This window comes from Cannabis sativa, chromosome 1 (genome assembly GCF_029168945.1).
Source record: "Cannabis sativa cultivar Pink pepper isolate KNU-18-1 chromosome 1, ASM2916894v1, whole genome shotgun sequence".
NCBI classification, from domain to species: domain Eukaryota; kingdom Viridiplantae; phylum Streptophyta; class Magnoliopsida; order Rosales; family Cannabaceae; genus Cannabis; species Cannabis sativa.
Genome location: NC_083601.1, coordinates 73,738,004 through 73,751,287, shown reverse-complemented (window position 1 = coordinate 73,751,287; position 13,284 = coordinate 73,738,004). Strand labels below are relative to the sequence as shown.

Here is a 13,284-nt window from a genome sequence, read left to right as displayed (position 1 = left end):
AATTACACTTAGAGGAGGAGAAAATCACAAGCTTTGAAGAGGAAAATCTCTGCCCTAGCAGCCCAACACCAAACCGAAAAGAGGGAGGAAGAGAGAGCTTTGAGTGATTTTTTTTCTAATTTCTTTAAAATGACTAGGTGTTGAAATTTGAGAAAAGGGAAATATAAATCACATAAATCATCTATTTCAGCCAAATAAACACTTAATTAATTATTTATTTTCCATTTCATAAAGTCATAAAAGACAAAATACTAATGGGGCAAAAAGACCATTTTGCCCCTCTACCATAAAATCACTAAAATCATACTAAAGGGGTATTTTTGGGACATTCTAAATTCCCGGCCATTCCCGACATTCCCAATGTCTAAAACCCGTCCCCAAAATACTAACATAGTAAGTTGTGATTTCTACTGAGCCAAACGCCGAGTTCCAAAATACCGGACACCGGAAATGCAAAATATAAAAACTGCTGATGACATAATTATGCATATCTGAATTCCATAAATAACAATGATAAATTATTTAAATAGCTATAAATAATTTCCTGATTAATCATAAATAACTGCTAATTTCCAAATTAACTAAGCGGGCTTTACAACTATTCCCCCCTTAAAAGGATTTCGTCCCCGAAATCTCACCTGAATAACTCTGGATATTGAGCTCGCATATCCGACTCGAAGCTCCCGGGTGGCTTCTTCCACCTTCTTGTTTCTCCGGAGAACCTTGACCAACGCTATGGTCTTATTCCGAAGGACTTTATCCTTTCTATCCGGGATCCGCACCGGCCGTTCCTCATAAGACATATCTGACTGAAGCTGAAGGCTCTCATAACTGAGTATATGAGAGGGGTCTGAAACGTATTTTCTCAACATTGAGACATGAAATACGTTGTGCACTGCTGATAAAGCTGGAGGCAATGCTAACCGATATGCCACTTGACCTATCTTCTCGAGAATCTCGAAAGGTCCTGTAAATCTAGGGCATAACTTGCCTCTTTTCCCGAAACGTTTGATCCCCTTCATCGGAGATACTCGCAAAAACACAAGGTCCCCTACTCGGAACTCAACATCCCTACGTTTCGGATCTGCGTAACTCTTCTGTCTGCTCTGGGAGGCAAGCATTCTAGCTTTAATTTTCTCTATTGCCTCATTGGTCCGCTGAACTGACTCTGGACCTAGGTATTTCCTCTCCCCTGTCTCATCCCAGTGGATAGGGGATCTACATTTCCTACCGTACAACAGTTCGTAGGGTGCCATCCCTATCGTACTCTGGTAACTGTTGTTGTACGAGAACTCCACTAACGGTAGGTATTTACTCCATGAACCCTCAAAGTCCATAACACAGGCTCTCAGCATATCCTCCAATATCTGAATTGTCCTTTCGAACTGACCATCTGTCTGAGGATGGAATGTTGTACTGAATTTTAGCTTCGTACCCATTGCCCGTTGCAAACTCTGCCAAAATTTGGAGGTGAATTTCGGATCCCTGTCCGAAACTATAGACTTCGGTACCCCGTGAAGTCTCACTATCTCCCTGACATATAACTCTGCCAACTGATCCACTGTAAACGTTGTTCTAACCGGCAGAAAATGAGCAGATTTCGTAAATCGATCCACCACTACCCAGATGGAGTCATACATACCCGTGGTCCTAGGTAACCCGACCACAAAATCCATCGTAATATCCTCCCATTTCCACTCTGGTAGGGTTAGAGGCTGCAACAACCCTGCTGGTCTCTGATGTTCAGCCTTGATCTGCTGACACGTGAGGCATCTCGAAACGAATTCTACCAAATTCTTCTTCATACCGCTCCACCAGAAGTACGGTTTCAAATCTTGGTACATCTTGGTGGTGCCGGGATGTAGAGAATATGGAGTAGAATGAGCCTCCTCAAAGATCTCGTTCCTCAAGTCCACACTGTTCGGGACACAAACCCTGGCTTTATATAAAAGCACTCCACTAGCTGACACTGAAAAGTCCTTGGCTTGACCAGCCAATACCTCATCTCGGATCTTCACTAACTCCGGATCTGACGTCTGAGCAACCTTTATTCTTTCTAACAGATCAGATTGCAGCGTTAAGTTGTGAAGCTGACCTACCACAAACTCAATGCTGGATCTAACCATATCCTCTGCTAGCTGAGGTGAGATCTGAACCATGCTAGATACTTGCCCGGGACCCTTTCTGCTCAGGGCATCGGCCACTACATTGGCTTTCCCGGGATGGTAAAGGATCTCACAATCATAGTCCTTCACTAATTCCAACCAACGCCTTTGTCTCATGTTCAAATCTTTCTGAGTAAAGAAATACTTGAGACTTTTATGGTCGGTATAGATCTCGCACTTCTCACCATACAAGTAATGCCGCCAAATCTTCGGTGCAAAACCACCGCGGCCAATTCTAAATCATGAGTCGGGTATCGCTGTTCATAATCCTTTAACTGACGGGAGGCATAAGCGATAACCCGATAGGCTTGCATAAATACGCACCCCAAACCCCGTTTGGATGCGTCACGATGAACCACGAACTTCTCCTCGTCCGAAGGCAAAGCTAGTACCGGAGCAGTAATCAATCTCTGTTTCAGCTCTTGAAAACTAGCTTCGCATTTATCTGACCAGATAAATCGCTGATTCTTCTTTGTAAGCTCGGTTAGGGGCATTGAAATTTTGGAGAACCCCTCCACGAACCTACGGTAGTACCCAGCTAATCCCAAGACGCTTCTAATCTCAGTCACTGTCTTCGGTCTCGGCCAATCCCTGACGGATTCGATCTTCCCGGGATCCACCTTGATCCCGTCCTTACCCACAATGTGTCCTAGGAAGGACACCCGAGACAAATCGCGAACTCACATTTCTTGAACTTGGCGTAGAGTCTATGTTCTCGAAGTCGTTGCAGTACCATCTGAAGATGTAACTCATGCTCCTCTTCTGACTGAGAGTACACGAGGATGTCGTCGATAAACACAATCACACAGATATCGAGGAAATCCTTGAATACTCTATTCATCAGGTCCATGAATGCCGCAGGAGCGTTGGTTAGTCCGAATGACATAACCGGGAACTCGTAGTGTCCATACCTAGTGCGGAAAGCCGTCTTTGGAATGTCCTCCTCTCGGATTCTCAATCGATGATAACCCGAACGGAGATCAATCTTAGAAAAGACCGTCTTCCCCGAAGCCGATCGAACAAGTCATCGATCCTAGGTAATGGATATTTATTCTTCACCGTCGACTTGTTCAACTCTCGTAGTCGATGCACATCCTCATAGATCCATCCTTCTTCTTCACGAACAAAACCGGGGCTCCCCGGGGTGACACACCGGGGCCGAATGAACCCTATGTCAAGCAACCCTTGGAGCTGAATCTTCAATTCCTTAAGTTCAAATTTCGAGCCATCCTATACGGGGCTTTAGAAACCGGATCCACCCACAGTGCCAAGTCAATCACAAAGTCAATCTCCCGATGAGGTGGTAACCACCGGAAGTTCTTCGGGAAAAACGTCCAAAAATTCCCGAACCACACTTTGATGTCCTCTCGGCCGAGATGGTGTCTGGCCGAGTGGTGTCCACCACCACAGCCAGAAACCCTAAGCACCCACCGTGCAATAATTCTCTCGCTGACATAGCCGAGATCACCGGGATCCGAGATCCCTGAACCGAACCCACAAATACGAACGGTTCTTCACTTTCCGGTTGGAAGACCACCATCTTCCTCTTACAGTCAATGCTCGCCGAATATTTAGATAGGAAATCCATTCCTAAAATAATATCAAATTCGACTAAGCTCATCTCTATCGGATCGCCGTTCAACTCTCTACCATCTATCCCGATCGGCATAGACCTAATCCACCTATTGGAGATAACCAATTCTCCGCTGTAACGGGGTTCCAAACCACGACTCATATCTATCAAAGAGTCTCCCCAACTTACGAAAGACTCTGGCCGCCACATAAGAACGTGTAGCCCCAGAATCAAACAGCACTGAATAAAGCGAGTCGTTAATAAGAATCCGACCCGTAACAACCGATGGGCCGGCATCCGCATCGGCTGCGTGATCGCGAATACCACCGGCCGGAGTGGGTATCGCCGGAGCTCTCGGTGCTTCCGGCCGAGCCAGGGACATTCCCTCTTGAAGTGCTCCGGGCATGCCACAATGAAAGCATCCCCGCCCCTTGCACTCTCCCCGATGGTGCCTCTTGCGGCTAGGGCACTGCGGATAGGAGAAGCGAGTCTCATTACCACCGGGACGACTCCCTCTCGTTCCGGTTCCCCCGAACCTCTTGTTCGACTCGAGCCGCCGAAGCGATGGGTGCCCTCTTCCTGCGATCAACGGCCGAACCACTACTCCCCGCTAAATCCCGATGCAGAGGGGTAGGAGCTCCGCCACCAACCGAGTACCGGGCCGAATCCGACATACATCCCACCGCGCCCTCGGCTCGCGGTGCCTTCTCCACCATCCGGCGTAGGTGGTGCCGTCGTCGGTGGTAATCATCGGGTCATGCACGATCTTGGGATTCAACCCGTCCGGTATACTTCTCCTTCTGCTGAAGTCGGTTGGCACAATTCCCGAGGCTAACCTCGCCAACCGGTCAAACTGAGTAGTATACTCAGTGACGCTCATGTTCTCCCGCTGGGTCAGGTGAACGAACTCTTTCCTCTTGGCGCTTCTAACCGCCTCATTGTAGTACTTCGCGTTGAAGAGTTCTTGGAACCTCTCCCAAGTCATGGTGGTGACGTCATGGATCTGAGACACCATGTCCCACCATACCGTGGCGTCCTCCCGGAACCGAAATGTGGCGCACACCACTGCGTCGTTGCGGTGACACCCATAAAATTCAAGATTCTGGTGATCACCGTAAGCCACTGCTCGGCTTTCGACACATCTGGACCTCCCAGGAATACCGGAGGTGCTTGCTTCCGGAACCTCTCATACAACGGTTCCAATCTATGGGCCGCCACTACCATCTCGGCACAGGCGGCGGGGGGCGGGTGCCACCGAAACTGCGGCACAGAACCGCAGAGCACCCCGTCGTCTCAACCTCTGAATCTCGAGGTCTTGATCTTCGATCCTGGCTTGCATCTCCGCAAACCGTAACTCCCGATTCGGGGCTCCCCGATCGGCAGGGGAGCTGGGCAGCCTGTGGCGGGTTCTCATCACCCCGACCACGAGCCCCCGCCGGGGACCTCTACCTCGGCCCCTAGCGGTGGGGGAAACCGAGCTCCCTCTCCCCGATTCGACCCCACCGAGTTGCCTCGACTCCGGTAGTCCGCCTGGCGTCCATCTAGTTAGAACCGCCTGCGAAACCAAGAGTTGGCATATCAGGTCGTATTCAAGGCGAGCTTACTAATGCCGCTTAATTTGGAAATTAGAAATGAAACATGCGCCTATTCTACTATCAGGCTACTAACATGCTTCCTAACGAGGCTTTTCTTTTTCATAACCGAATAAAATAAACTACTAAAGCAATAAAGGCTTACCGAACCGTGAACCGAGCTAGCTGGCGATGATGATTGTACATGTCGTGACGATCTTCGGAAGACAACACCGCGGCTACGATACCAAGTTGTAACACCCTAACTAATTTAGGCGTATTACGTGATTTTTAAACGTACTGTGCAGCTCGTTGCTAATCAACGAGGTTTATGGGAAAACGTGATTAATTAAAATTTTGCTTTTTCATTAAACTTATAAACCATTTTAACAAAAAGTCTCGGGATCCCGATTTATAAAAATATTTACAAACGTTTTTACTATTCAACTTTTACATCAAAATAAGGTCATCTAACGACCGTTACAAAATCTCAGCCCCTGTTGTCCCGAGGATCGTACGCTCCAGGCCTAACCGCCCGAGCATGTACAATCCCATAAGCTCGCTCACGGTCCATCGGCAAAGAATCGCCTTGCCTTTACCTACACATGAACGTAAACCGTGAGTCGACGGACTCGCAAGAAAAGCATACTAATATCATACATAAAACCGACCGCCGTGTCCAACACGATGCGAGTCCCGCTATCGCCATGTCCAACATGGTACCGAGCACTACCGCCATGTCCAACATGGTACCGAGTTTTGAACGTTCGGGGGACGGTACTATTGACAAGTATCCTCCCGATCGGTCGAGCCGGTCATACTCCGCCGCCGGTCATACTCCACTGTACCGACGGGATAGGTCAATAAGATCGAACCACCAACCGAGGTCGGCTGATCGGTCGAACCGGTCATACTCCGCCGTCGGTCATACTCCAGCCTGTACCGACGTGACAGGGTTGGGTGGTTCGAAGCCTAAATACATATCTAATGTAAACTAACAGGCTTCCTACATGCACGCTAAACATGTAATCTACATATGCATACTGTTATACTAATCTTACCTGGATTCCGATTTCAGTGTCTTAGGTCAACCCGACCGGCCCGAAGGCGAACGGCGGATTGCGGCTCCTAAACCATAAAAATCACAACGCTATAAGTGACACGCTAAATCACTTCCGGGGACTAAAACTCGAAACTAAAAGTTTCCCTATCGATAAAAAGCATGGCAATACCCCTAAAAACCCAAAAACGAGGAAAACTAGGGTTCGAAAAATCCCCATACCGAAGACCGGTTGCCCAACCGAATTCCGGTTCTGGAAAAATACGAACCCCCATCCGGAATTACGGATGCTCAACCGAATTCCGGTTCGCAGCAAAGAACCAAAAATTCACATATCTTGACCAATTCGAACCCAATTGATCCCAAACTTTCCGTACCCTCGCTCTATAGGTCCCAAATGACCATTCCAAGGCCTCAAACCTACCCAGAAACCTCACAAGCAAATTTCACCATTGAAGACCAAGCTTTGAGTTCAAGAACTCAAACTTGGTTAAACCCACTAGCATGCACCCTAGCCTAGTTAATTCTACTTAACTAAGCATTAAAACACCTCTGCAAACTAACAATAACAACCAAATAACAGAAACTAAACATAGCATTTTCTCACAAAAATCATCAATTTTCACATATAATTTAAAAGCTTGAACAATCTAGCTACTCATGCTTCACACAACTCATTTAACATCAAAAATCATGCTTTGAATCCATAAATTAACAACAAAATCACAGCAGCAAGAACATTTCACAATCACATGCATTTCATCCATTTTCATCATTTTTCTTGAATAAAACACAAAGGGAAATAAAAGGAATCAAACCTAGACTTGAATTACACTTAGAGGAGGAGAAAATCACAAGCTTTGAAGAGGAAAATCTCTGCCCTAGCAGCCCAACACCAAACCGAAAAGAGGGAGGAAGAGAGAGCTTTGAGTGATTTTTTTCTAATTTCTTTAAAATGACTAAGTGTTGAAATTTGAGAAAAGGGAAATATAAATCACATAAATCATCTATTTCAGCCAAATAAACACTTAATTAATTATTTATTTTCCATTTCATAAAGTCATAAAAGACAAAATACTAATGGGGCAAAAAGACCATTTTGCCCCTCTACCATAAAATCACTAAAATCATACTAAAGGGGTATTTTTGGGACATTCTAAATTCCCGGCCATTCCCGACATTCCCAATGTCTAAAACCCGTCCCCAAAATACTAACATAGTAAGTTGTGATTTCTACTGAGCCAAACGCCGAGTTCCAAAATACCGGACACCGGAAATGCGAAATATAAAAACTGCTGATGACATAATTATGCATATCTGAATTCCATAAATAACAATGATAAATTATTTAAATAGCTATAAATAATTTCCTGATTAATCATAAATAACTGCTAATTTCCAAATTAACTAAGCGGGCTTTACAAGTTTTGTTTTGAATTTATGTTTCAGTGTTTTAGAAACTGATTTCCCCTTTATTTTTTAATTGTAATCGGTTTGAATTATTGTGTGTTACTTGTTTGTATTCATTATGTTATATAACTGGTTATATTTTAGTTATAACCGGTTATAATTTAATTATAATTAGTTTGAGTTATTTTGTTTTATTTGTTTTTATTCTTTGTGTTACAGAACCGATTATATTTCAATTATAACCAGTTCTATTTTTGTTTATATTTGAGATATATACTTCTGGTGACTTTTTCAGTAACTTTTTCCGGCGACGATGACTTTTTCGGTGACTTTTCCGACGACGGTGACTTTTCTGGTGACTTTTCCAGCGACGATGATTTTTCCGGCGACTTTTCCGGCGTCGATAACTTTTCCAGCGACTTCTCCGGCACTGGTAACTTTTTCGACAAAACTTATTATTGTTTACAAATATAGGATTTCCATCTTTTTTTATAAAAATATGGTATAAAAAAAACTTATATAAATGTAAAAGGGAGAAGTTGAGAAATACCTCTTTTTTGTATCCAATAATCAAAAATACTCTCATATTAAATTTTATTAAAATATACCCACTTTATGAATGAGTTATCCAATATATCCTCACCCTCCACTTATCTCTAGCACATAATTTATATTAACCTAAGGGGTATAATAGGAACATCATCTATAAAAGTGAGTATTTTTTTAAAGAATATGAATTTGAAGGTAAAAATTAAAACAAATAAAGTAAAGTGGGTATACAATGTAATTTTCTCAATGTAAGAAAACAAAAAAACCCATAACCCATTAGCTTTATTTATTTATGCCATAAAAAAGTAAACTCTTAAAATTTTCCTATATATAGTGTAATTTCTACTTTTAATAAATAAAAGTTCATTAAAAAAAAATTAATACCCACACTTTATAGATGTATTTTTATAAAGGGATAATACCATTTTGGTCCCCTGTTATTTATCTAAATACTACTTTGAACCTTCTGTTCCCATAAATTCTAAAAAGAACCTTGTAATTATTAAAATGGTAAAAAAGAGTCCCCTAATTATGATTTTGGTCAAATTTATTTTTCCAAAGACCAAAATACCTTTTTTTTTATTCATTTCTTCCATTTTTAATTTATTTACTATAAATTCTTTTTTTAAAACCATTAAATAAGTAAAAAATTAATTAAAATATAAACTAAACAGGGAAATTTGAGCGTCACCCTCACTAAACTTCTTGAACAAGATTCTCTAAAAAAAACATCTTTAGCAAGAATATGTACGACTCCCTCCCATCCACCACAACGAACAACTTACTCTGTACCATTTTTGACAATAAGGAGGTGGTGAACGAACATCAAAGGCGATTTTAAATCAAATCGGGTTTGTCTTCTTTTCTTAGTATTAGTTCGGTATCTTCATCGTTAATGAGAGTTTGGTTTTTACAACTATTTAAATGCAAAACCACATGTTCTACCATTGTTGATATGGGTATTTATTGGGTTGAAAATATCTGGGTAGTTAGTGAAAGTGTTTTTTTTTTTTTTTGAATGATTTTGTAGTGATTAGTTTGAATAATATCTCAAAGTACTTTGATAATGATTGTATATCGTATATGTGTATATTTTTTGTGGTATTGTGTGGGTATTTAATGAGTTTGATGTGATATCTTTTTTTGCTTGTTTGGGATTGCTTCTGTTTGTGTGTTGTAATGTGGTTTGTCTTTTTCTCTCAGTATTGTTGCTAAATAAGATAGAATGCATAAGCTTTAATATTATGCAATCTTCTTTATTCCTAATAAATTAAGCTTTATATTTTGTATGTTAGTGTATTCATACCAGTAAATGTATATAATAATTTGATTATGCTACCTTATTTTTAGTATACCAGTATGTGTCTCTTTCTTTTTAACACTTGAGTATATATATTCTAGTATATATATTGTGGAATATCTAACTAATTGCTATAGCTAGTAAAAATTAGTTTTCAGCATGTGTATTTTATATTAAAACCTTTGTTGGCTCTTTATTTAAAATAAACATGAATCATAAAATTAAAAAGAAAAAAAACTAGATTTTTCTTTACAATATGATGTCAATTGTTATAAAAACATTTTTAAGCGTTCTTGACTCTTTATTAACTGGTTGTGTATTATTTTTTCAAATGCATGTACTTATTTTTTGTATTTGCAAATAGGGTGAACATGGTGAACTCCACTGAGATGAATGCATTGCAAGTTCAATATGCTGATAAGGGAACTGTAGAAGGTTTTGCTCAAGATGTTGCAGGACCAAGTGTAGCTGCTAGACACAACTATGAGACAAGAAAAAAATTACATTTTGGGGAACAAGGTGAAACAGAGGAGGGTGAGACACTATCATCACCTACCGATGATAGTGATTTAGAGTGGAAAACAGGAAGGCATTACAGTGAAGAAGATGATGATACAGATGAAGATGAGGGTGATTATGTAGATAGTGATGTTGACCTTGACATTGGAGAATATTATAATAGTGATGAAGCAGGTCATAGAAACCCACACACTTCAAGAAGAGATAATTTTCTTGACCCTAATAGCAACATTCCAAATCCAGAAACTGATGAGGTGTATATCAATGGAAAAATTGTTTTGAGACAGTTTCTAAGATTTAGTGACCATAGACAATTTGCACAGGTAATGAGAGACTATGCAGTGCAAGAAGGTTTTGAATTGCAAAAAGTAAAACAAGAAAGAATTCGTGTCACATTTGTTTGTAGGGCAGATGCTTGTCCATGGCGCATACATGCGTCGTTGTCTCCTAACGAAAGGTTGTTCATCATCAAAACCTTTAACAACACCCACACATGTCAATGTGTAAGGACAAATAGGGCAGCCAATAGTGGTTGGATAGCAAAGAAGATGGTTGGCCCAATCAGTAGACATCCAAATATGAGTCTCAAAGGTATGCGAGAAGAGTTGAAGGATACTTGGGGAATTGAGGTGAATAATAAAAGGCTCTGGAGAGCTAGAGCAATTGCTAGGGGGGAAGTTGAAGGTAATCATGTTCAGTCCTATGGAAAACTTAGGAGATATGCATTTATGGTGATGCAAACTAATCCAGGTAGTGCTGCAATTATTCAAAGTCAGCTTGTGGACATAAATAAACCATCTGAGGAGGTAGAAGAGGAAGTTCCACCTAAATCTCGAGTGCCAATTTGGAGACCTCAGTTTCAAAGAATATTTATATGTTATAATGGGGTAAAACAAGGATTTTTGGTTGGATGTCGACCTTTTTTTGGATTGGATGGTTGTCATTTGAAAGGCCCTTATAAGGGGATCTTACTTTCTGCCATAGGATTAGATGCAAACCTTCATTTTTATCCAATTGCATATGCCATTGTTGAGGCTGAAAATACAGATTCATGGAAGTGGTTCATTCATCTACTTTGACGTGAAATTGGAGAAACATATAATGGTCTTCCTTGGTGTGTGATGAGTGATAGACAAAAGGTAATTTTATTTTCAAGTCATTTTTTAAAATTAAATATTACTTTGATCATTGCTAATTTTAGTTTTAACTGATTCTAATTAAATTTAGGGACTGATAGAGGGTGTCCAAACTATCTCAAGAGCTTTCCATCGTTATTGTTGTTTTCATATTGAAAACAACATGACGAAACATTTCGGTACATCCAATTTACAAAATCTTTTTTGGGCAGCGGCTGAGACGGCGAACTTTCAACATTTCCAATATGTAATGAAGCAAATTCAACTTTTAAACAGAGATGCATATGTATGGCTATCTAATATTGATGCAAAACATTGGAATTTGAGCTGTTTTGACCCTAATGCCAAGGTTGAACATCTTACAAACAACCATGTGGAGTCCTTTAATGGTTGGATTGATGAAGTACGTTACAAGCCTTCCATGGAGTTATTGGAATGTCTCAGAACTTAATTAATGAACATGATGTATGCGAGGAAAGTAATAGCTGAAAGATGCAAAACCAAACTAACACCTGCAGTGCATCTTAAAGTGAATCAACTACTTAAAAATGCTAGATTTGCTGAAGTTACTCGAGTGGCAGATTATGAATTTCAAGTTGAATATAAGGAGAAAAAAAATGTGGGGTGATGCTTTATAAAGGCTACTGTATTTGTGGTCAATGGAAAATTAGGGGTATTCCATGTGTGCATGCATCTGCTTGTAAAAATTACATAAGAGCTGATATATATTCTTATTGTTCAGATTATTTCACCACAGAGAGCTGGAAGAAGACCTATTACCATGTGATTCATCCAATACCTGATGAGACAATGTGGCCTCAATTTCAGGATGAACTTTTGGTACCCCCTCAAGTGAAAAGGCCACCTGGAAGACCAAAGAAGCATCCTCGCAGAAAAGTTACAGGGGAAGAACGATCTTTGAAACCAATTTCAAGCACCAAGAAATGCAAGAACTGCCACCAATTTGGTCACATAGCAAAATCTTGCAAAGAAGAGCCAATTCAAAAAAAAATCAAAGGAAACCACTAGAAACAAAGGGAAAGAAAAACAAAACTTGGAAAGTCAAGGGAGAGCAAGAGGTAGACCTAAAGGTGCTTTTACATCTACTAAAGGCTCATGCCCAAGAAGAGTAAGAGGTCGACTGTAACACCCTAACTATCTTAGGCGTATTACGTGATTTTTAAACGTACTGTGCAGCTCGTTGCTAATCAACGAGGTTTATGGAAAAACGTGATTAATTAAAATTTTGCTTTTTCATTAAACTTATAAACCATTTTCCAAAAGTCTCGGGATCCCGATTTATAAAAATATTTACAAACGTTTTAACTGTTTAACTTTTACATCAAAATGAAAGTCGTCTAACGACAGTTACAAAAATCTCAGCCCTGCTGTCCCGAGGATCGTACGCTCCAGGCCTAACCGCCCCGACATGTACAATCTCATAAGCTCGCTCACGGTCCATCAGCAACTGCCTTGCCTTTACCTACACATGAACATAAACTGTGAGTCGACAGACTCAGTAAGAAAAGCATAATAATAACATACATAAAACTGACTGCCGTGTCCAACACGATACTGAGTCCCGCTACTGCCATGTCCAACATGGTACTGAGCACTACTGCCATGTCCAACATGGTACTGAGTTTTGAACGTTCAGGGGACGGTACTATTGACAAGTATCCTCCTGATCGGTCGAACCGGTCATACTCCGGCTGCTGGTCATACTCCAGCCTGTACCGACGGGATAGGTCAATAGCACTGAACCACCAACCAAGTGTCAGCCTGATCGGTCGAACCGGTCATACTCCGGCTGCTGGTCATACTCCAGCCTGTACCGACGTGACAGGGTTGGGTGATTCGAAGCCTAAATACATATCTAATGTAATCTAGCATGCTTCCTACATGCACGCTAAACATGTAATCTACATATGCATACTGTTATACTAATCTTACCTGGATTCCGATTTCAGGTGTGCCGGTCAACCTGACTGGAACTGAAGC

General features: G+C 41.2%; 1 protein-coding gene across 1 annotated transcript; it reads left to right on the top strand.

Annotated features, from left to right (window-relative positions):
- Nucleotides 1–9,999: 9,999 nt before the first annotated feature.
- LOC133035788 (uncharacterized) lies at nucleotides 10,000–11,226 on the top strand. Its single transcript, XM_061112054.1, has one exon. The coding sequence runs from the start codon at nucleotides 10,000–10,002 to the stop codon at nucleotides 11,224–11,226; it is 1,227 nt and encodes a 408-aa protein (XP_060968037.1).
- Nucleotides 11,227–13,284: the final 2,058 nt, after the last annotated feature.

What these genes read in the sequence shown, in the direction of transcription:
- LOC133035788 (XM_061112054.1), top strand. Translation starts at nt 10,000, where the DNA reads ATGGTGAACTCCACTGAGATGAATGCATTGCAAGTTCAATATGCTGAT.